This window comes from Aquarana catesbeiana, linkage group LG04 (assembly GCF_042186555.1).
Source record: "Aquarana catesbeiana isolate 2022-GZ linkage group LG04, ASM4218655v1, whole genome shotgun sequence".
NCBI classification, from domain to species: Eukaryota; Metazoa; Chordata; class Amphibia; order Anura; family Ranidae; genus Aquarana; species Aquarana catesbeiana.
Window position 1 is genome coordinate 623,597,162 of NC_133327.1, and position 24,056 is coordinate 623,621,217.

The following is a 24,056-nucleotide window of genomic DNA, read 5'->3' on the forward strand; positions in this document are numbered from 1 at the left end:
TCTAACACTGCACATCACCCTGAACACACCATCCCCACCGTGAAATGTGGTGGTGGCAGCATTATGTTGTGGGGATGCTTTTCTTTAACAGGGACAGCAAAGCTGGTCAGACTTGATGGGAAGATGGATGGAGCAAAATACAGGGCAATCTTAGAAGAAAACCTGTTAAGCCGCGTACACACAGTACAATTTTTGGCCAACCGAGCGCCAGACTTTTGTCTGAAGGGCGTGTGTCAAGAACTTGTCTTGCAGACAAACGGTACACAATTGTCGGCCAAACAACACAAACGTAGTGACATTTTACGAGGAATTTCAGCTCTTGCACGCCACCCTTTGGGCACCTTCTGCTAATGTCGTGTTTGGTGAGTATTGATTCTGACGGACTTGTGTACACACGATAAGAAAATCTGACAACAGACCGTTGTCTGTCGAAAATTTACTAGCCTGCCATCCTACATTTGTTGGCGGAAAGTTGGACAACAATTGTCTGATGGAGCGTACTAACAGTCGGATTTTAGGCAAACAGTCTGTCATCACACAATTCCCTGCCGAAAATCCGATCGTGTGTACAAGGCTTTAGTGCAAAAGAATTGAGATGGGGCAGGGGTTCACCTTCCAGCAGGACAATGACCCTAATATACAGCCAGAGCTACAATGGAATGGATTAGATCAAAGCATATTCATGTGTTAGAATGGCCCAGTCAAAGTCCAGACCTAAATCCAATTGAGAATCTGTGGCAAGACTTGAAAATTGCTGTTCACAGACGTTCTCCATCCAATCTGACAGAGCTTGAGCTATTTTGTGCCACTTTGTGTTGGTCTATCACATAAAATCCCCAAAAAAATCATTTACTTTTTTGGTTGTAACATGACAAAATGTGGAAAATTTCAATGGGGTATGAATACTTTTTCAAGGCACTGTATATTTAACACTTTTATCAAAAGGTTGTTCCAGCAGCTTCGGTCTGCCATCTGAAATCACTGGTTCAGTACTTTTGCCATTTACTGTTTTTTTTGTTTTGTTTGTGTTTTTTTTTTAAATTTATTTTAGTACAGGGATTTTGTTCATAGTCTTTCTTTCTTGTGATCAGGCATAAAAAAAAAAAAATGAAGGGCCCATTTACACTGTTTCACTTTAACGTATGCCTTCCGACACACTAGGTCATGGTTGCCCATAATAAAGATAATGGGGGTTATTTACGAAAGGCAAATCCACTTTGCACTACAAGTGCACTTGAAATTGCACTGAAAGTGCACTTGGAAGTGCAGTCGCTGTACATCTGAGGGGTAGATCTGAAATAAGGGGAAGCTCTGCTGATTTTATTATCCAATCATGTGCAAGCTAAAATGCTGTTTTTTATTTTCCTTGCATGTCCCCCTCGGATCTACAGCGACTGCACTTCCAAGTGCACTTTCGGTGCAATTTCAAGTTCACTTTGCACTTGTAGTTTGCACTTGCAGTGCAAAGTGGATTTGCCTTTAGTAAAGAACCCCCAATGTCTGTTCCCATCTCAGTGCTGCAGTGTGGTGCTTTTGAAAAAAACATGTTCTTTTTATCTGCATTTGAGTGTATTGGGAGGCCCATAGAAGTCAATAGCAGCAGGTCAAAGCGCATATTACATGCATTTTGAAGAGTTTGCAAACGGTATTAACAAGTTTGTCAATGCCTGTTAACCCTATCTAGACATGAGCAATTAATTTTCAGTCCGAATCTAAATTTGGAGGAATTTTGGACTATTCCGAGATTCAGATGTATCCGAATTTCAGAATGACAATAGTAACAAATTTGTTGAAATTCGTTAAGTTTCATTTAAAGGGGTGTAAAGGTAAAAGTTTTTTCACCTTAATGCATTCTATGCATTAAGGCGATAAAACATCCGACAATACCGCCCACCCCAAGCACCCCCGTTTTACTTACCTGACCCCTCGAAAGTCCCGCTCTCGCCCCGACATCCTCTTTGCTGCTCAGCCTGGCCGTTGATTGGCTAGAGTGAATAGATTGAAAGCAGCGCAGCCATTGGCTGCTGTCTATTACATCCAATGACGCGGAGCGCCGGGGGGCAGGGTCGAGTGATACAGTGAGTGGCTATGGCCGCTGGCTGTATCACGGGAGCGCGCCTGCAGGCACTCAACACTATGCGAGGGAGCTCGCATGAAGGTGTTGAGTCCTTGCGGGGAGGAGCCGAGAGAGCCGCAGAGGGACCCCAGAAGACCAGGTTCGGGGCCACTCTGTGCAAAACGAGCTGCACAGTGGAGGTAAGTATAACATGTTTGTTATTTAAAAATATATATATATATATATATCTTTAGTGATCCTTTAACTTATTAATTTTCTAATGAATTCCAAATTTTCTGAATGATTCAAATTTGGATTGGTCAAAAAAATGATCGACCGATTCGAATTCTGTGTGAAGAATAGCTGGTTATTAAAGTGGAGTTCCTCCCACTTTTACAAGTCTTCAGCATCCCTCACTAAACTGTGCACTGTAAACGAATTGGATATTTTTTTATTTTTTTTCTCAGCACCTACTGTATATCCGCTGTATTCATTCCTCCTCCCTGGCCGTGGCCCATCGCATCATTTCCTGTTTGCAATGCCTTCTGGGAAGGGGCGGCAACTTCCTCTGACACTGCTGTTGCTATGGAAACCTGACCTGAAACCTATTACACTGCTTGTGCTGCACTGAGCATGTGCGAGATCTGCAAGGATGAGATCCAGGAAGAAATACAGTCTGGCTTCAGATGCCCACACTTAAGATGGCCACGGCCTGCTGTAAGTTTATAAAATAACAAACTACTCCTATAAACTAACAAAACAGACCTTAGTTTACAGACTAACTTTACTAGAATACATTAGGCTTGTGTATTATAGGGGTATTTTTATTTAAAAAGTATAATTTCGGCCGGAACAATTTCGGAGAGAGCCACCTTGCGGCTGTAATTATACTATACGCAGGATGGGAAGTGGTTAAAGAAGAGTAGAGCAAAATCCCTCCTGAGATGTGTGCAAACCCGGTCACCAACTACAAGAAACGTCTTACCTCTGTGCTTGCCAACAAGGGTTTCTCCACCAAGTACTAAGTAATGTTTTACTTGGGGATCAAATAATTATTTTACTTGTTGAACTGCAACTTAATTTATAGCATTTGTTTTATGTGTTTTTTTCTGGATTTTTTGATGATATTCTGTCTCTATCATTTAAATACACCTATAATTAAAATGATAGACCCTTCATTTCTTTGTAAGTGGGCAAACTTACAAAATCTGCCAGGGATCAAATAATTATTTTCCCCACTGTAACAATTATGTTTTATAGTACTTGTACAAAATGAAGCGCACATTCTTGTTTCACTTCATCAAAATATTAAGTTCCACTTTATTGAAACGCAAACCTAATGCCACGTACACACGACCGGACTTTCCGGCAGAAAAGGTCCGAAGAAATCATTCAGTCGGACATTCCGATCGTGTGTGGGCTTCATCTGACTTTTTCTTTCTAAAATTCTGACGGACCTAGAAATAGAACATTTTTCAAATCTTTCCAACGGAATCACTTCCTATAGGGAAAGCCGTTCGTCTGTATGCTAGTCCGACGGACCAAAAACGACGTAAGGGCAGCTATTGGCTATTGGCTATTGAACTTGCTTTTTCTAGTCCCATCATACGTCATCGTATTCTAAACGAACGGACTTTGGTGTGATCGTGTGTAGGCAAGTCCGTTTCAGCGGAACTCCGTCGGAACTCCGTCGGAACTCCGTCAGAGTCTACTCGGTTGTGTGTACGCGGCATTAAGCTAGTTGCAATATGAGGTATTCCCATACAAAAAAAACTATCAATGGAATTTTTCTGCCATGATCCTGACTTTTAATACTCATCTCTGCTGCTGACAAAAACTTTATTTTTTCTTCTAAATCTTTTGTGCCTAATCTGCACCCGGAGGCCATTCACATTTAGCATTCCAAGTGAGACCCTTAATGCCCCTGCAGGCAGAAGTCTGTGTTTTGCTTACCTAGCTGATTACACAAGCCAGAAAAAGATAAATATACTTTAGTCTAGGTTTTAGTAGTTAAATACTTTGGTTTCTTTCTTAAAATCTTACTTTATTTTCTGCCATCCTTTCAGTCCATTCCTTTTTAGCTTTTATATTTTTAAAAATGATCTTGCTGAGAGAAATATACAATATTTTTAAGGAGGCTGTATTGATTTATAAAGGGGCCGTCAATGCAGTGTTCTTGTAATGTGTTTCCATGTCCCCTGTCTCCAACAACTCCTTGTAAGGGAACCAGTGCGTCTTACTGTGCGAAAATAGTGTGATGATATATTGGCTTCACCTTTAGCAACTGCCTTTCCCTTAAAGTGGTTATAAATGTAATTTTTTTTCCCTAAAAAAAAAAAAAAAAAAAAAAATTTTTATACTTACCTGCTCGATACTTGTTTTTTGGAGTCCCTCGCCAGCGTTCTCTGCTCCTCCAAATGTCCCTTCAGCAGGCTGTGTGCTCAGGCGGCACCCATAAGATTAGGTTTCTGGGCGGTGCTTTCTGCATCCATTGACACACACAGCACAGCTTGGCCCAGCCCCCTGCTCCCTCTTCACAGGATTTGACTGACAGCAGCCGGAGCCAATTGCTGTTATTGCTTTCAGTGTGTCCAGTGAAAAGAGGAAGTGAGAGCAGTGCTACTGTAGATGGGCACAGCGCTGCATACAGGGCTTAGGTAAGTGTTTAGGGAGGGGGACGAAGGAACAGGTAGCGGGACATTTTTTACCTTAAAACAGTGGGTATTTATAAAAACATTTTTTATTACAAAATCATTGTTAAAAAAGACAAGTACACATTTACATATATATTCATCGGCGCTAAAAAAGCTCTCTAATGATCGGATAAGTGTTAAGTGTTACTCGTCACAGCATGGTTCAGTCTGGTGTCTTTGGTAGTAGCATTAAAGTCCACACAAGCCTCCACAAAGATCTCAAATATATTAATACAGGGAATGTATTAAAGTAAAAAATGTTTTAGCTTTGGAACCACTTTAAGGTTAATATGCCTTCAATTACTCAGATGCCCTTTAGGACTTGGACACCATATTTGTAAAATTGGACATCCACCAGGACCCCCCGAGAGAGAGTTCAAGTATTGTGACAGATGATCAAAAGGGTAAGTCATTCCTAATCCGAGGCAAGGTTCAAGGCAGACAGAATCCTGAAAGAGTAATTGATTGTTCATGGAGGATTCGGGGCTGGCAGCAGTGGCGGCTGGTGCTAAAAATTTTTTGGGGGGGGCACAGAGGATGTCGTGAAACTTACCTACAAATGGAGCCTTCCAGTGGTCAAGGCTCCTCTGATACCCAGCGGCCTCGTTAACCCGGTCTTCTTTTCGGGTTTCAAATCTTCAGCCTCCTGATTGGCCAGAACGAGAAGCCGGAAACCGGAAGTGACGCGATGGTGAATATTGATTTGCTAAAATCAAAAGTGGGAGGGTTTGGGGCACAGTGCTCTGCGCCCCAAGGACAACCTAAATCAAGCCAATTAGAGCCTCAGGCTCTAATCACATGCTTGTAAAAAAATTACGGACCTAATAGAAACCTATTAGTCCGGCACCCTGCACAGTGCACACACATAGAACAAATTATTTTTAAATAAATGATAATATGACTAACATTTTTGAACTTTTAAGATGTTAAAAAATTTTAGTCATATTATCTTTTATTAAAAAAAAATTGTTCTATGATTAGCTTGAGAGATTCGGGGGGGAGGGGGTGCGGCTGCCACTGGCTGGCAGTGTTCACAGAGAGAGTCTGTTATCCAAAGCAACGGTCAGGGCAGGCAGTGTTCAGAAAGAGTAGTCAATATACAAGGGTTAATAAGACAGGGCAAGGCAACAGGCACATGTGTCTGGAGCTAAGAAGTAAACACTATAACATCTGGGCATAACAGCTCTGGGCTTCTGATGCTCAAATAAAGCCCCAAAACACCACAGCTAATCAGGCATGAGTAGGCAGGGTGGCTTGAGCTGACCGCTGTCTAGTGATCAAGAGGCTGCCCGTGGAGGTGCGCTACCGCCAGCCAATCAGAGCAGGGGTTTGTCAGGCTAAAAAGAACACATGGCCACTAGCTGTTAAGGGATACACCTTACTCTCCTAGAGACTTCTGAAGATGAAGGTAGAGCATGTCCATCTCTCTTTGCCCTCCTACAGCACGTCTGCAGTCTCTTTCTGTAGAATCGCATTCACTGAATATTATAGTGTGTGGCCCTTTGGTGAATTAGGGGCCACACTTGAGGCCCCTTGTGTAAAGTGAGTTGACCACTACAGCTCTAAAAAACAAACAGAAGATACATTTCTCAGTTTTGTATGGGTTAAGACGAATGCTAATTGGTTACTACATTTTCATGGAACATACCTGACAGTTTTTCAAGCCAGGTAACGTTTGACTGCGATCCCACTTTTAAATGCAGCATTTATGGCTTATCACGACAGTAACACAATTATCCAGTTAACACGAGGCGTTATGTTAATATTCCATTACAAGCACACAGTATAATTAATTCTGCCTAGTTGGTGGTGCATGTTTTATTCATGAAAATATATTTGTCAAAGTGCCGGAATGGAAAGCGTCTTTCACAAGCTGCCCACAAAATGCGTGAGTGCGCTTGACAAACCATTAATATTAATGCACTGTGAAGGAAGAGCAGGTGTGTGCAGAAGGTAATTCGTTACACATAGGGAAGAGATAGCAACATGGAAATGGCCCTGTCACTACAACATTACCATCTACAACTATGCAAGGCTTAGCAATCTTAGTTATACAGGGAACAGGTCTCTGCTCTGGAACAAGTAGGCAACCAGTGAAGTCAGGGCTGCTCATTGTATGTTTGTTCTGGGACAGTGACTTATAGTTGCTCATATGGCTCAGACCATGAACCCATTTATGATAATGACAGCCCTAGACCTTTAAAAATATAGTAGCAATGGCAGCTGCCATATTATTATCCTAAGGGTTCGTCCACACCACTGTGTTGCCCAATGCACTACCAACAGAGCCTTGCTTTGTATAGGACCCGTTCACTACAATGCACTGAATTGGTGTGCGTTGCAATAAAATGATTCAGGCATACATTTTATCATAACACAGCATGCTAAAACCTGTGGCACATATATTAAATTGAAGTGTTATTTACTTAAATAAAATGAAAGAAAAAAGCAAGTACTGTGATGCAGTGCAACAATGCATCGCGGTGTGCATTCACAGCACATGCCTTATGTATATCCATGCCCACTGACGTGAATGGGCCTTAACAGGTCCCTTTAAAGGATCAGTTTTCCAAAAACAGTTATTTCAGTTTTTGGTAAAGGCAGAAGAAATGAAACCACTGACAGCTTCTTCCGACTCTCATGGACTCTATTGGTGGGATCTCTGTGCTGAGTTTCCAGATCTGCACACCTGCTCTGTCCATATTAAGGGGCTTCCATGACCCCTACTGTATTTCTTTTTACTATTATGGAGAAAAATTATGGAAAGTTGCTCCACTGGCGACAAAAACTGCAGCAAAACAGTTACTCAAACCAAGAGTTAAAACATCTGTCAGGATATTATTGTAGCCATGGCTGGTGGCCGCTTTAAGCCGCAGGAGCTGCGTAGCCAAAGCATTTTCTTGGCTGCACCACAGGACATCCCTACCAGGTAACTTACCATGGCTCACATCTCTACCAGGTAACTTACCATGGCTCACATCTCTACCAGGTAACTTACCATGGCTTTAGCACTTTCTTATTCACGACAGCTGAATAATAATGCAGATAGTGAAAAACCAGAGTGAAGTTAGATCGCCATTCACGTATGTGGCTATGATGTACTGAAGCCAGAGCATAACCATGAAAGCATTGGAAGTTTTACCACTCTCAAATCATTTAAACCAACCTGAGTATTTCTCCTGTCCTGTTACACTTTCCCTGTTAATGTGTCACCTACGAAATACGTCAAAACCTTTAAAAACTAACACAGAATATACTGTATGTTTGCTATCCTTCCCCTTCAGTAGGCCAGCTCTATGGATATGTTAATCAAATGTGTATGAACAAGTAAGCCATGCCCTCATGGAAATTACTATGCACCCTGATGGAGAGCCTACAGCATATGTACAATGCCTTGAAAAAGTATTCATACCCCTTGATATTTTCCACATTTTGTCATGTCACAACCAAAAACGTAAATGTATTTTATTGGGATTTTATGTGATAGACAAACACAAAGTGGCACATTATTGTGAAGTGGAAGGAAAATGATAAATGTTTTTCCTAATTTTTTACAAATAAATATGTCAAAAGTGTGGCATGCATTTGTATTCAGCCCCCCTGAGTGAATACTTTGTAGAACCACCTTTCGCTGCAATTACAGATGCAAGTCTTTTTGGATATGTCTTTACCAGCTTTGCACATTTAGAGTGATATTTTTGCCCATTCTTCTTTTGCAAAATAGCTCAAGCTGTCAGATTGGATGGAAAGCGTCTGTGAACAGCAATTTTCAAGTCTTGCCACAGATTCTCAATTGGATTTAGGTCTGGACTTTGACTGGGCCATTCTAACACATGAATATGCCCTGTATTTGGTTCCATCCATCTTCTCATCAACTCTGACCAGCTTTCCTGTCGCGGCTGAAGAAAAGCATCCCCAGCACATGATGTTGCCACCACCATGTTTCACAGTGGGGATGGTGTGTTCAGGGTGATGTGCAGTGGTAGTTTTCCACCACACATAATGTTTTGCTCTGAAGTCAAAAAGTTCAATTTTGGTGTCATCTGACTAGAGCAGCTTCTTCCACATGTTTGCTGTATCCCCCACGCAGGGCAGGTGCTCCCACTAGGCAAACTAGGTTGCCGCCTAGGGCGCACTTCTACCTAGGGGCGCAGCTGACCCTTGCCTCACTTCTTCCTCCTCTTCGTCGCCCCCCAGGCTCCCGGCAAAGCCGCTGATAGGGGGGCCCGGACAGCAAGGAGTTTGGAGTGGCAGGCAGGTGGTAGTAATTGCAGAGCTGTGTGTGTGGCTTTCCCCCTCTTCCTCCCACCGCCTTTCAGATGCTTGAGGGAGAGGGACAGACCTGTGTAACAGGCAGCCAATAGCGCTGCTCTTCTGAGTGGGAGGGCATGACTGCTAAGTTGCTTCATCTCCCGCCACCTCCTTAGCCAATCAGATTACCCAGCCCACCACATTTGACCAGAAGATGCTAGTGGCCAGAGCAGGGCGGGATGGAGAGGATCTGACATACCTGAGTATGAAGAAGGAGGTATGATCAAACATGTCACAGGCTCACTGGTAATACCGGCTGCAGAAGTCTAATCATCAGTGAGTTCTTCCGTTCTGTGTGTAGAATAGGCAGTAATCACACTGATAAAGGGATGACTTCCCCTCAGTCTTCTCACACTGCTTTTTATTTCTGTTTGTATTTACACTGCACACAGGAGGGGTGAATGATGATTAGACTCTGTCGGTGTGAGGCGAGGAGCGCAGATTAACGGCATCTCCGTGTTTACATATGACCGGCTGTGATTGGACACAGCCAATCACATGGTTAAAGAACCGCGGCTCTTTACACAGATCGGGGTCGCGCCGTGTCCTAGCATCACGGCGCAGCTACGATCGCCGCGCTGCGTGCCCCGGGGGTGCGCGAGAGCGGCCATTCTGGAGGGCAGTCATATGAAGTCCACCCAGAACAAGAGCCGTGCAGCCCAGCCGTCATTTGACGGCCGGTGGGCAGGACGAGATTAAAGGAGAAGTATAGACAACGCTATTTTGGCTGTACTTCTCCTGTAGGTCACAGGAATGCAATTCGTTCTGCAGTCCTGTGGCCCGTTTTCTGAAGGCTGCAGTCCGCTGTTGGTTGACGTCACTCAGCCAGGCTCGGGAAAGATCACCCAGATGCCTGGACTGGCACCAGGCTCAGCCTCTCAGTGATCCACTGGGAGCCTGAGCCAGCTCCTCCTGTCTCCTTCACAGTCCAGCGCTCCAGTGAGCGCTGGAGGGGCAGAGCAGAGAGCCGAACTTACAGTCACTAATCAGAGCGGAGAGGGAGAACTGAGTGATCAACAGTGTTTTCTCACTGCAGAGCTGGCAGGAGACAGATGCTGGTTCCTAAAAGGTCTCTTGGTGTGTGTGATAATGCTGGATGGATCCTTGTGGCTATTTCGCCAGTGATTTTGGTTCTACTTTTGGGTCACTGTTGGTACTGTGTGATGGTCCTCGCACAGAGAGTCATACAACTTGGTGGTTTAGTTCAAGTCTTTATTAGTATTCATAGGAAAATACATCCAAGGTGTTTCAGAGAATTAGAGCTTCCCCTTCTTTAGGTCTAATCGATAATAATTTAACTTAAGGTCGCGTAATGGTTGCCTGAATCTTTTGGATTGTGCAAACTGGAACAAAGGCTCTGCACATCGCAAAATGTTTAACTAAACTACAAAATTGGATGAAAAATCAAATATTTGAAAAAGTTTGCTGGATCGATACCTTACCACAGCCTCTGTGATCGAATGCAAGAGACATTAGTTGGTATTGTTTTATGCATGTCTTTCCTTTTCTTTCTTTTTTTTTTTTTTTTTGTTTTCTGTCAGGCTCATTAGAGCTATTGTGTATTTTTTTGCACAACATGTAAAATATCTTTAAAAACCCACCAAATTGTATGACTCTCTGTACAAGGTGCTCCTCACCCTGCGCACATTGATATGTTGGTGCTTGGAATGGAGATTCCAATAGTAAATATCCATAGGTAAGCTAACTTCTTTTCCTATGGCAGTATAGTGTATGGGTTTTTTGACACACCATTTAGCATTTAATTTCTTAGCAAGAAATTTTTTTTTTTTTTTATTATTCAAATTACATTTTTGGATGAGTGGATTGACTTTGGTGAAAATTACTGATTTTGCTGTGACCAACATGGAAATCAGCAAGTTCTCTCATTTTGCTCTCCACCTGAGATCCAACTGTTGATCCAAGGTAGAGGTGTGGAATGCTTTATGACAGGGCTTAAAATTTCAAGTCCTGAGCTACTAGGCAGTTGCCCCACCCAACCCCTACCCTGTCCCACCCCTAATTCTGCCCCTAAATACATCTTCGTAAATTATCTCATAAAATGACACTGTTAAATGTTTTATGCAGAATTAAGTTACAAAAATAAATATTAACAACAACTTTAACAATATTAGCATAAAGCATATTAGTACCCATCAGTGCAGCCTCATCAGTGCCCATCAGTGCAGCCTTAACAGTGCCCATCAGTGCCTATCAGTGCAGCCCCATTACTGCCCATCAGCGCAGCCCCATTAGTGCTTCCTTATCAGTGCAGCCTCTTCAGTGCAGCTTACCAGTGTCCATTATTGCTGCCTCATCAGTGGTCATCAGTGCCACCTCATCAGTGGTCATCAGTGCTGCCTCATCAGTGCTGCCTATCAGTGGCCATAAGTGCAGCCTCATCAGTGCCCAGCAATGCAGCAGGGATGACAGGAAGGAATTGGGAGGATTGCTGGCCGGATGACACAGAGCGGGCATCTCCTGCTGTGACACAGCTTGGATAGGAAACGCTGGTCACTGTCAGTGTGCTGTCTATCACAGGAGCCGGTCCAGGAGGCAGGACTTTTGGCAGAAGCGGTGTGGTCTTTTTTTTACAGGGCATCAGAGTGGCCCAGGGGGCGCAGGGAGGCAATTGCCCCCCAGGCTGCTCTAAAGGCCGCACCGCTTCTGCCAGAAGTGATCGGCCAGGAAACTATTGGCCCAGTCCACCCCTGCTCCACTCCTACCCTTCTCTAATTTCCACTCGCCAAATGCGAGCAGGCGAGTGGACATTTTGAGGGCTGCTTTATGATATGTGTTTTATTTATTGTGAGTGTGGTTGCACTCTACACACATTCTGTCACCACTGGAAACATAGTGTTTCTCCACATTTATTTGTGAGATTTACACTCATTGAGCTGCTTAGGCAAAATTAGCTTGAAAGAAAAGTGATCTGCTCTAAACTTGTTTCTTCATTTCAGAGGGTTGTGTGAGTTCTAGGAGAAAGTTGTGTGAATCTTGGTTGTAAACATTTATGAAGAGATCCCTAGTGTCCTTTGCATTTTTTAAATAGTTATTTGTATACTGTTGCTTTACATATTTCTTTTTCTTTTCATTTTGTTTCCATATATTGTATAATGTAAAATAATGAGGTGCTGTTTTTTTGGCACAAGATTGGGTTCAGGTTAGTTTAACCTCTTGCTGACCAGCTGCCGTCATTTTAATGCGGCAGGTCAGCACGATCCTGCAAACCGTCGTAGCTATACATCGGCTTGCAGGATCGGGATAGGAGGCGCGCCCGCTGCACAGTGGGGGTGCCAATGCTTGTGGCCGACGGTCGCGATGACCGCTGCCCACGAGCGATCGCGAGCATGAGAGACAGAACAGTAATGAGTGTGTGTAAACACACACTTCCCTGTTCTGAGAAGAGTGACAGATCGTGTGTTCCTATTAGCTAGGAACCACGATCCGTCACTTCCTCTAGTCAATCCCCTCCCCCTTCAGTTAGAAACACACACGCTAGGGAACATATTAACCCCTTGATCGCCCCCTAGTGTTAACCCCTTCCCTGCCAGTGACATTTTTACAGTAATCAGTGCATTTTTATAGCACTGATAGCTGTATAAATACCAATGGTCCCAAAAATGTGTCAAAAGTGTCCGATGTGTCCGCCATAATGTCGCAGTCCCGATAAAAATCGCCGATCGCTGCCATTACTAGTAAAAAAAAAAAAAACTAATAAAAATGCTATAAATCTATCCCCAATTTTGTAGACGCTATAATTTTTGCACAAACTAATCAATATACGCTTATTGCGATTTTTTTTAACCAAATATATGTAGAAGAATACATATTGACCTAAACTGAGAAAAAATTAGCTTTTTTAAAAAACAATGGGGATATTTATTATAGCAAAAAGTACAAAATATTGTGTTTTTTTCAAAATTGTCGCTCTTTTTTTGTTTATAGCGCAAAAAATAAAAAACGCAGAGGCGATCAAATACCACCAAAAGAAAGCTCTATTTGTGGGAAAAAATGGATGTCAATTTTGTTTGGGTGCAGCGTCGCACTACCACGCAATTGTCAGTTAAAGCGACGCAGTACCGATTCTCAAAAAATGGCCCAGTCATTCAGCAGCCAAATCTTCCGGGGCTGAAGTGGTTAAAAGAGCTTTTGTAACCCTCAGGAGCCATTTAAAGACCCTTGTACCCTTAGAAACCACTCACAACTACATTAATTTTGCCCTCACCGTGTATTTAAATGCATTTTGGCAAAGGTGCCCAACAAAAGCAGCAGTTACAGATGTTGGGGCAAACCATGTAATACTTCTGAGGGTGCTTACACTGGTCAGCTATAATTCATCTGTCTTCGAGCCTAAGTTACCTTTAAGGAAAGAATAATAAATGCACATATTTTTACAGGAAAAAAAATGTGCATTTATTCTTTTTTTTCCCACAGGAGCCTCCAAAAGATTGCACCCACGATTAGCCTTTAAACCCTCTTTCCAAAAAAAAAAACCTGTTGTTGTAACTGCTTAAAAAGTGATAGCTGCAGCTGATCTTTAATTTGATTGCCTCTTACTTAAAGGAGAAGTACAGCGTAAGCTCGTTTGGCTGTACTTCCTGTGGATCACAGGGTTGCAGATTGTTTTGGACTCCTGTGATCCGTTTTCAGCAGACAATAAAGTCGGGATCTGCCCACATGTCTGGAACGGCACCGGCGAGCAGCAGAGAGTCGGCCGCTCCTGCCCCCTCCACAGCCCAGTGCTCCAGTGAGTGTGGGGGGTGGGGGGGCAGATGTTCAGGGAGCAGTGAGAACCAAGCTATCAGCGGTGTTCGATCGCTCGGTTCTCAGTGTTAGAGTCGGCTGGGGACAGATGCAGCATCGGACCGATACTGCATCCAGCTAGGTAAGTAGGATTTAAAAAAAAAAAAATAATAATGGATTGCCATACTTCTCTTTTAAAGTCCATTTAAAAGTACATTTTCATTTAAAACTACCTTATCTAAAAGGTGACAATGCTGCTGTGCGCTTTCACAGCAAAACATCAGTGTGCAATCAGCTGGATAGGTTCATGGTTTGCAATCACTATATGAGCAACCATCTGTGCGCATATGTGAGCCCGCAATGCAAGTGTACCATAGTGAGTTGTACTTGTTCTTGTTCATTTGCTTTGATAAATGAGCCCCAGTGTGTTTACTACGAACCCTCTGGTGCTCTTTAATACCTAAAAGCCTGTCTTTTTTACATGATTCTGAACATGCCGTCTACTTAAAATTGAAATATAGCTGTGGCACAGGCAGCACTCAGCGTTTTCTAAATTTGCCTAGGTTCTCATTACAGTAACAAGGAGGAAATCGGGTTTTCTGGGATAATTTCCAGCCATTGTTTCCATGGTGGAGCTGGAAGCCCCTCGTGCGGCTCTCCTACTGTGCCCTATTGTTATGAATGATAGAATATGCAAGATTGCTTTGGGTCCTCGTGGCTTTTTAAATACCGCAGCTCTCCGAGGACACTTTGTACTTCGCGGATGTAATTGATGAACACAATAAAATCTATTTCTACTGTTTTATTCTGCTTATGTAAAAAATTAAAAAGGGGCACTCCACATGAAAAAGAAAACTCAACTTTTTTGAAGAAGAAGCTATCGAAAACAACTGGCTGCTTGAAACCCTTTCTTTTTCTGTACAGAGTTTTGTCCTCTCAGTGCCACCTGGTCATATGAGTGCTTTGGCTCAGAGAGGGTGACCACAAGGACTGAAATTATTTCTGTATTAAGTAGTTACTGCCCCACCTTTCACCTATGCTCAACCCAAGTGCATGTGGTCAAAATACCCTCTACCCTCTGGGAGGCAATGATGAACATTTGATTTTAGGAATTATTATAGGTGTTTATTTGTAGCATGTTCTCTCTCTCTAATATATACCATAAGCAACCAGGGTACATAGGTGTGCGCACAGGGTGTGCCGGGTGTGACTGGGCACACCCTAATCACCCTGTGCAATGCAGATTCCCCCTACTTCCTATCTCCCCCCCTGCAGTGCTGCCAGATTCCCTCCTCTCCTCTCAGGAGTAGGGAAGGGGTTGATAAATATTTCATTAACCGGCCCCTTCCCTTTCTTGAATAAACACACTGAGTGATCTGTACCGATTGCTCTTGTCTTCATTCTTAACTGAATCATAGTAAACTATGTTTACTGCAGGCTGCAGAGAAAGGGACTGGGAATCTCTGTCCTCAGTTTCTTTTTCTGTCTCAAAAGTGAGACATTAGGGGTCTGTTTAGACTCTTGATATTTCACCAAAGCCCCATAACAGGGCTCCTAAAAAACTGTAAAAAAGTAATAAAAAATAATATTGTAAAAAATTATAAAAATAAAAACTACAGACACCGTCCACTGCCCTGTTGACACCAATCTTTACTCTACTAACACTGCTCTGCTGATATACACGCATGTGTGTTTGTGCTCAGGGATGCACACCCTAATACAATAGGCTGCACACACCAATGCCAGGGTACCAATAGTTTGGGGTAACTTTATGTTGGTCCAAATCTACTTAAAAAGCTGGATTCCAAGGAATTAGTTAGGACAGCTCTTGAACACAAAACAGTCCCTGATTGGTCCTGAATCAGATATGGGATGTAGGAAGAAAAAAGCACCAAACAGGCAATCAGGTTATGAAAATAATTTTGTGTCCACAAAATCCAATAATCTTGTAATATGTTTTGAGTGGTTCTAAGGGACCCCCTTCATTAGGATTTGGCAAAGGGAATCAAATCTGGATTACGGATATAAAAGGAGTACATAAAAGTTATGGATTTAATTGAGTTTACAGGATGAGTTTATCCTGTACGGTCCTGCCAATTGAATCAATAACTTCATGATGATTTGAAGCCCTGATGTAGGGGGTGACATTGCAGGGAGCCTTTAGATTAGGTTTTAACCTGGACTTATTTATTTACCACTCTCTTCCTCCCTGCTCCTAAAAAAGGGTCAGCCCTAGCTGGCAGGCCTCTGTGGACAGCACCAAGAGATAGCAGCTTGGCCTCCTATTGCTACAAACTATTATGCCCCGTACACAGGGTCGGATTTTCCGACGGAAAATGTGTGATAGGACCTTGTTGTCGGAAATTCCGACCGTGTGTGGGCTCCATCACACATTTTCCATTGGATTTTCCGAAACACAAAGTTTGAGAGCAGGATATAAAATTTTCCGACAACAAAATCCGTTTTCGGAAATTCCGATCGTGTGTACACAAATCCGACGCACAATGTGCCACGCATGCTCAGAATAAATAAAGAGATGAAAGCTATTGGCCACTGCCCCGTTTATAGTCCCGACGTACGTGTTTTACGTCACCGCGTTTAGAACGATCGGATTTTCCGACAACTTTGTGTGACCGTGTGTATGCAAGACAAGTTTGAGCCAACATCCGTAGGAAAAAATCCTAGGATTTTGTTGTCGGAATGTCCAAACAAAGTCCGACCGTGTGTACGGGGCATTACAGTTAGGTTATGTTGGCCTGTGAACCTCACCTTACAGTCTCTCTGCAACATGTGGAAAGTTGTCCTTTGGATAAGCATTCTGTAAAACTGGGGTGGACTAGAGTTGAAGAGCCAGCTGTCTGAATCAGTGATATTGCCAATTTTTTTAATTTATTTTTTTAAATTGCATTTTAGTGAAAATATGAGATCTGAGGTCTTTTTGACCCCAAATCTCGTATTTGAGAGGTCCTGTCATGCTTTTTTTCTATTACAAGGGATGTTTACATTCCTTGTAATAGGAATAAAAGTGACAACTTTTTTCTAAAAAAGAACAGTGTAAAAATAATAAATAAAAGGTAAAATAAATAAGAAATTTTTTTTTTTTTTAAGCGTGCCACATCCCGCCGAGCTCGTGTGCAGAAGCGAAAGCAAACGCGAGTAGCGGCCGCATATGAAAAAGGTGTTCAAACCACACATGTGTGTGAGTTATCGCTGCGATCAGTAGAGCGAGAGCAATAATTCTAGCCATAGACCTCCTCTGTAGCTCAAAACATGCAACCTGTAGAATTTTTTAAACGTTGCCTATGGAGATTTTTAAGGGTTTGTCGCCATTCCACAAGCGGGCACAATTTTGAAGCGTGACATGTTGGGTATCAATTTACTCGGGGTAACATTATCTTCGCAGTATATAAAAAAATTGGGCTAACTTTGCTGTTGTCTTATTTTTTAATTCAAAAAAGTGTTTTTTTCCCAAAAAAGTGTGCTTGTAAGACCGCTGCGCAAATACGGTGTGACAGAAAGTATTGCAACAACCACCATTTTATTCTCTATGGTGTTAGAAAAAAAATGTATAATGTTTGGGGGTTCTAAGTAATTTTCTAGCAAAAAAAAATTTTTTTAACTTGTAAACAACAAATCTCAAAAAGAGGCTCGGTCCTTAAGTGGTTATACAGTGCCTTGAAAAAGTAATCATAGCTCTTGAAATTTTCCACATTTTGTCATGTTACAACCAAAAACATAAATATATTTTATTGGGATTTTATGTAATTGACCAACACAAAGTGGCACATAATTGTGAAGTGGAAGAAAATGATAAATGGTTTTCAAAAATGTTTTTACAAATAAGTACACAGCAAACATGTGGAAGAAGGTGCTCTGGTCAGATGGGACCAAAATTGAATTTTTTGGCCTAAAAGCAAAACAATAAGTAAGGCGAAAAACTAATGCCGTGCACACACGGGCGGACTTTTCAGCATCAAAGGTCCGACGGTCTTTCTGAATGAACGGATTTGGCTACACACGATCACACCAAAGTCAGACGGATTCGTATGTGATGACGTACAACCGGACTAAAATAAGGAAGTTCATAGTCAGTAGCCAATAGCTGCCCTAGCGTTGGTTTTCGTCCGTCGGACTAGCATACAGACAAGCGGATTTCTCGATAAGAACTGGGTCTGGCGGACAGATTTGAAACATGTTCCAAATCTAAAGTCCATCTGATTTTCAACTGAAAAAGTCCGCTGCAGGTCCCATGAAGCCCACACATGGTCGGATTGTCCGACGGATTCATTCCGTTGGACCAGTCTGGTCGAAAAGTCCGCCCGTGTGTACACTGCATAACACTGCACATCACCCAGAACACACCATCACCACCAATAAAAAGGCTGGGGATGTTTTTATTCAGCAGGGACAGGGAAGCTGTTCAGAGTTGATGGGAAGATTGATGGAGCCAAATACAGGGCAATCTTAGAAGAAAACCTGTTATGCCACAAACACACGACCGGTTTTGCCGTCGGAATAAACTCGGAAGGTGTCTCCGACGGAATTCCGCTCAAGCGCTCTTGCATACACACAGTCACACCAAAGTCCAACCATCCAGAACACGGTGACGTACAACACGTACCACGGGGTTAGAAAAAGGAAGTATGCATCGTTTTTGGTCCGTCGGAACAGCATACAGGCGAGCGGTTTTCCCGACAGAAATTGGTTCCGGCGGAAATATTTAGAACATGTTCCATTTCTAGGTCCGCCAGAATTTTTGAAAAAAAAGTCAGATGAGGCATACACACGATCGCAATAGACGATGAAAAGATTCCGTTTGACATTTTCTGTCAGACATTCCGCTCATGTGTACGTGGCTTTAGAGTCTGCGAAAGACTTGAGACTGGGGGGGGGGGGTTCACCTTCCAGCATTACAACGACCCTAAACATACAGCCAGAGCTACAATGGAACGGTTTAGATCAAAGCATATTCATGTGTTAGAATGGTCCAGTGAAAGTCCAGATCTAAATCCAATTTAGAATTTTCAATTCCATAAAGCCTTTGCGGCTTTATCTGCAAAAAATGTGCATTTATTATTTTTATTTTTTTAAAGTGGAATAATCTTTTAATGTCTCTGAAGAAGACACATGGCCACAAAATTAAGTTGGATGAGAAACTGTTCAATCCTAAAATGCGTAATGTACTGTTAAAGTGGTAAAGATGCAGAAAGCCCTTCCACAGTTAGTCATGTCAGCGGAGAGTGTAGATAAAATCATTAAACTATTAGATGTGTTCCTCAGCGATCATAATTTACAGGGGTATGGAAATTCATAGCGACATACAAACATACATATAGGTTGAACTGTATGGATGTATCTCTATATTTAAAGGAGTTGTAAAGGCAGAAGGTTTTTTTTATCTTAATGCATTCTGTGCATTAACATAAAAAACCTTCTGTGTGTAGCAGCCTCCCCAGTATCCCCCTAATTACCTACCTGAGCTCCTTCTCTCTCCAGCGATGTCCACGAATGTCTAAGCTGTCCGGGACACTCCTCCTGACTGGCTGAGACACAGCAGCGGTGCCATTGGCTCCCGGGGCTGTCATTCAAAGTCAGTCAGCCAATCAGGGGAAAAAGGGGACAAGGCCAGGTCAGGGTTCTGTGTCTGGATGGATACACGAAGCACTGACTCGGCTTGGATGCCCCCATAGAAAGCTGCTGGCTGAGGGGCACTCAACAGGAGCGAGGGGTCAGGAGCAGCAAAGAGGGACCCAAGAAGAGGAGGATCCGGTCTGCTCTGTGCAAAACCAACTGCACAGAGGAGGTAAGTATAACATGTTTGTTATTTTATTAGCAAGACTTTCAATCACTTTAACCTTACCAACTATGTAAAAAGGAATAATATAAAACATTGTCTAAAATGATGACCTAAAATAAATACAAACTGAGAGTGCAGGGAGGTGCTTCCGCACTTCGAATAAGCTGTACAGGGCTTCATGATTTCTAAAGATGGCCCTGTATATACCCACCTTTCTCAAGAGGAAGCAGATTCTCTCAATATTTCGAAGTCGTTCCCTCTGTGAAGAAATTAGAAAGTGTTAAAGGTGCATAGAAAAACACACCTAGAGATATTTTACAAGAGCAGTTTGACTCCACCAATTCTGAGTTAATGCTAACAAGGCTTATTAAAGTGAAACTATTGTTTTGTTGATTAAATACAATCCCTTTCAGGCCAGCAAGGTGCAGTGCAAGAATTTTGGGAAACATTATTGCGGATTCCTATCTGCTTTTCTTTGCTGATACTGTGAAAGACCATATCAGCGCACTTGATAAAAGTACTAAGTGGAACGATATGCCTCTAGTCACCAAAAAGCCAGTCTAAGGCCAGCCATAGATAGAGCATATATCTTTGGCTGCAGGAAAGAAAATCACTTGATTCCCCCATCAACATCCCTCCCGCACAGCTATTGCGTTCTCCCGGCGGGGGGGAGCTGTTCTTTCCGGAAGAACACAGTGATCAGTGCTAGCGGCTATAACAGTCGCAAGCAATAATTGCATGTAAAATCTGACAGGCTGGTTGTACCAAAGTTGATCGATTCATAGCTTAGATATGTGAATAGTTAGATTTTTAAGGCCATGTGCTGTTTTAGAAGCTAAGCCTCCCCTATTGATTCGCTAACAAACCTGTTCGGTTAGTTTGTGAAGCTCCTTACAGAATATGGTGTATCAGGATATGGGGGGGGGGGGGGATAAGTAAGACTTTGAACAAGCCATGTGGTCAGACAAAGACAGAGTTGTTCTGGAAGACTGAGAGAGGTAAGAGTTGTTTTGACACTTCAGAGGAAACAGATGTTTTGTCCTGGACTCTGAGCAAGAAGCAATGAGAAGATTCCATCATAAAGAAGGATCCAAGTTAAGTAGCTTATTACTATACTTATGCCTATCCCATACATTGTACATGCTTATTTGTTGGGAATGGTAGATAGTTTGTACATTGTAGGCGTATTTTGTTATACTTTGCATGCTATGAATTGTGTATCCTGCCGTTGTATGTGCAGCTTTTTTGTTTAGTACAAGCATTATTACACTACAGAGTTTTAAAGCGGAGTTCCAGGCTTTTTATGTTTATTAAAAGTCAGCAGCTACAAAAAAGTGTAGTTGCTGACTTTTAATAAACAGACACTTACCTGTTCCACGGTCCAGCGATGCGGCCGAACGGAGCGTCGCTCCTCTCCCCCTCCTCTCCGCCGGCGCCTCCATTGCCACTCTGGGCACCCAGCGGTGACAGCTTTGGGCTTCACAGCCGGGCACGCATGGCGCATGTGCGAGGCGTGCTGTGCTCCCGGAGTGGACAGGCGATCTCCTGGGACTCCTGGGGCCTGTCACGTGTCCCAGGAGATCGCCTAGAGCAGCGGTTCTCAACCTGGGCGTCGTGACCCCCTGGGGGGGTCGATTGTCGATTTGCCAGGGGGGTCGCGAATGCTGGCCGAGACGGACCCAAAGTTACTGTGTTACGCCGGAGTCTGTCCGTCTCGGCCAGCGAGATGTCACTTCCTGGAGAGGAGACACCGCACAGAAGTGACGTTCCGTCAGCACCATCTTGGTACTCTTGTCCGCAGTGAGGCTACACTTAGAAGTCGGCAAGCTGCGGACGAGTCTAACAAGATGGCGGCGACGAAACGTATTTTCCGGTTAACACAGACGGCTTGCTGATTCTGATGGAACACCAGTGATTTGGTAAGTCAGAGATAGCATTTTTGTACATCAATTGTCGCCACTGTGCCATCAAATGCCGCCACTGTGTCATCAAACGCCGCCACTGTGCCCATCAAACGCCGCCACTGTGCCCATCAAACGCCGCCACTGTGCCATCAAACGCCGCCACTGTGCCATCAAACGCCGCCACTGTGCCCATCAATTGCTGCCACTGTGCCCATCAAACGCAGCCACTGTACCCATCAATTGCCGCTACTGTGCTATCAAACGCAGCCACTGTGCCATCACTTGCCGCCACTGTGCCATCACTTGCCGCCACTGTGCCCATCACTTGCCGCCACTGTGCCCATCACTTGCCGCCACTGTGCCATCAAACGCTGCCACTGTGCCATCAAACGCCGCCACTGTGCCATCAAATGCCACCACTGTGCCATCAAGCGCCGCCACTGTGCCCATCAATTGTTGCCATTGTGCCATCAAATGCAACCACTGTGCCCATCAATTGCCGCCACTGTGCCATCAAACACAGCCACTGTGCCCATCAAACAGTCACTGTGCCATATCAAATGCTCCCACTGTACCAACAAATGCTGCCCCTGTGCCATATCAATGCTCCCACTGTGCCCGCCGCCCGCCCGCCGTCTGCCCGGCACTTACCCTGTCTCTCAGTGGGGCATTTTATTCATTTGTAACTTATATGTTAAATAAATATTTTGCGCTGTATATTACAGATTGTTTTTGTGATTAATCACTACGCTTTAAGATGTTAAATTTGTAGGAATAAAAATACATCCTGCATATCAGATATTTATATTTCGATTCATAATAGTCGCAAAATTACAGCAATGAAATGACCAACGAAAATAATTTTACTGTTGGGGTCCCCACAACTTGGGAAATTTTATCAAGGGGTCACGGCACTAGGAAGGTTGAGAACCACTGGCCTAGAGGGAGGGGCCACCTAAGGCAAAAGGAGGAGTCACCTTGGTGGTCCCTGGGCGGAAGGAGCAAGTGGCACAGGAAGTCCCCCTCCTAACAAAGCCCCCACTCCCTCCCAAAAAAATTACATGCCAAATGATTACTGCTGGCAGCTCGATCGATGGATCAACTTCAGTTCAACCAGCTTGCCCTGCTGAATGGGCCAAGATTCAATCTATCTATGGCCACTTTAAGGTGGCCCATACATCAGTATTTTTTTTTCATTTAACCAGCAGGTTGAATGAAAAAGAATGACCTGATGTCCCCATCCCACACACATCTGTACAACCAGCCTGCCAATGCTTAGATTGCAATTTGGACGGTCCCTGCTGAACTGTCCAAACTTCAATCCATTTATGACTGTCTTAGTGTTGAAATAAGAGCAGCTCCATCTCCCTTCCACCAATATATCTATTGTCAATACAAAGTAAAGAGTATCTTGACATGGAAAATGATTCAAATGATGGACATAGAAAATATAAACAGAATTTGCAACATCTCTATACAGAGTCTGAACAATCCATTTGAAGACCTCAGCTTCTGTCCATGAAAAATAAATTATTATGCCAAGTTTAGAGTGTTCATGACTTACTGAGAAGCTGCAAGAAAGCCCAGGTAAACAACAAGCAAAAAAGTATGTGAACACTTGACCATCAAACCTACTCCAAATCCCCCTACTTACTGGCATTGGTATCTTCCAACTTACTGAGCACTGGTGTTTCCAATGAACTGTTCGCCAGCACACCACGAATCATTGAGTAACGTCCAGAATCTTTACCGAAGAACGATCACTACACAGAGGACATAGTGAAATGTTTTGGAGCCACGCAGGACCCTTTCATCAGGCAGGTGACATTACAAGGCCATGAGATGTGACAAGGTCATGGAGATGTGATGGTGAGGTGTCCGCAAACTGTTGGCCATATAGTGTATGTGAAAGCAACATGTGGAATCAAACACTTAGTTTTTGATAGCGTGGGGGAGGATTAGAACCTCTGTCATGTTTTTATTGCTGTGTGTGTCCCTGCAGGGTAAATCTGTCCTCTTTATTTGTGCTTGGCTTTAGAAATACCTAAGCTCATCATACAATACGAAAATTTTTGAATGAACATTTATGGAAATTCTCATAAGTACATTTGATAACACGATGAATGTCCTTCAAAATGTATTTGCTTGATTCAATTTTGGAATGAATGGAATTTCCTAAATGAAAACCACATTCACTGTTAGAAATTTGGTTGTTCAAGAAAATATTTCCACTCTTCTCTTTTGAATTTTCTCATTGCTAGGGTTGGAAACTATTAGAAAATCAAATCATTCTTAAAGTGGGAGTAAACTCCCATCTCTGACTTTTACCTATATGTAAGCCTACAGTGCCTTGAAAAAGTATTAATACCCCTTCCACATTTTGTCATGTTACAACCAAAAACATAAATGTATTTTATGTGGTACATAATTGTGAAGTGGAAGGAAAATGATACATGGTTGTCAATTGTTTTCACAAATAAATATAAAAAAATTAAAGTGTGGCATGCATTTGTATTCAGCGCCCTAAAATCTAGTGGAACTAATTGCCTTCA

At 43.0% G+C, this 24,056-nt stretch overlaps 1 protein-coding gene across 1 annotated transcript in view; it reads right to left on the reverse strand.

Moving 5' to 3' along the window:
- Nucleotides 1–24,056, reverse strand: part of CNIH3 (cornichon family AMPA receptor auxiliary protein 3) — a 270,624-nt gene that overhangs the window by 33,191 nt on the left and 213,377 nt on the right. The window contains exon 3 of the mRNA XM_073629177.1: nt 19,812–19,859. Within this exon, the coding sequence (XP_073485278.1) occupies nt 19,812–19,859 (48 nt within the window). The remainder of the gene's footprint in view (nt 1–19,811; nt 19,860–24,056) is intronic.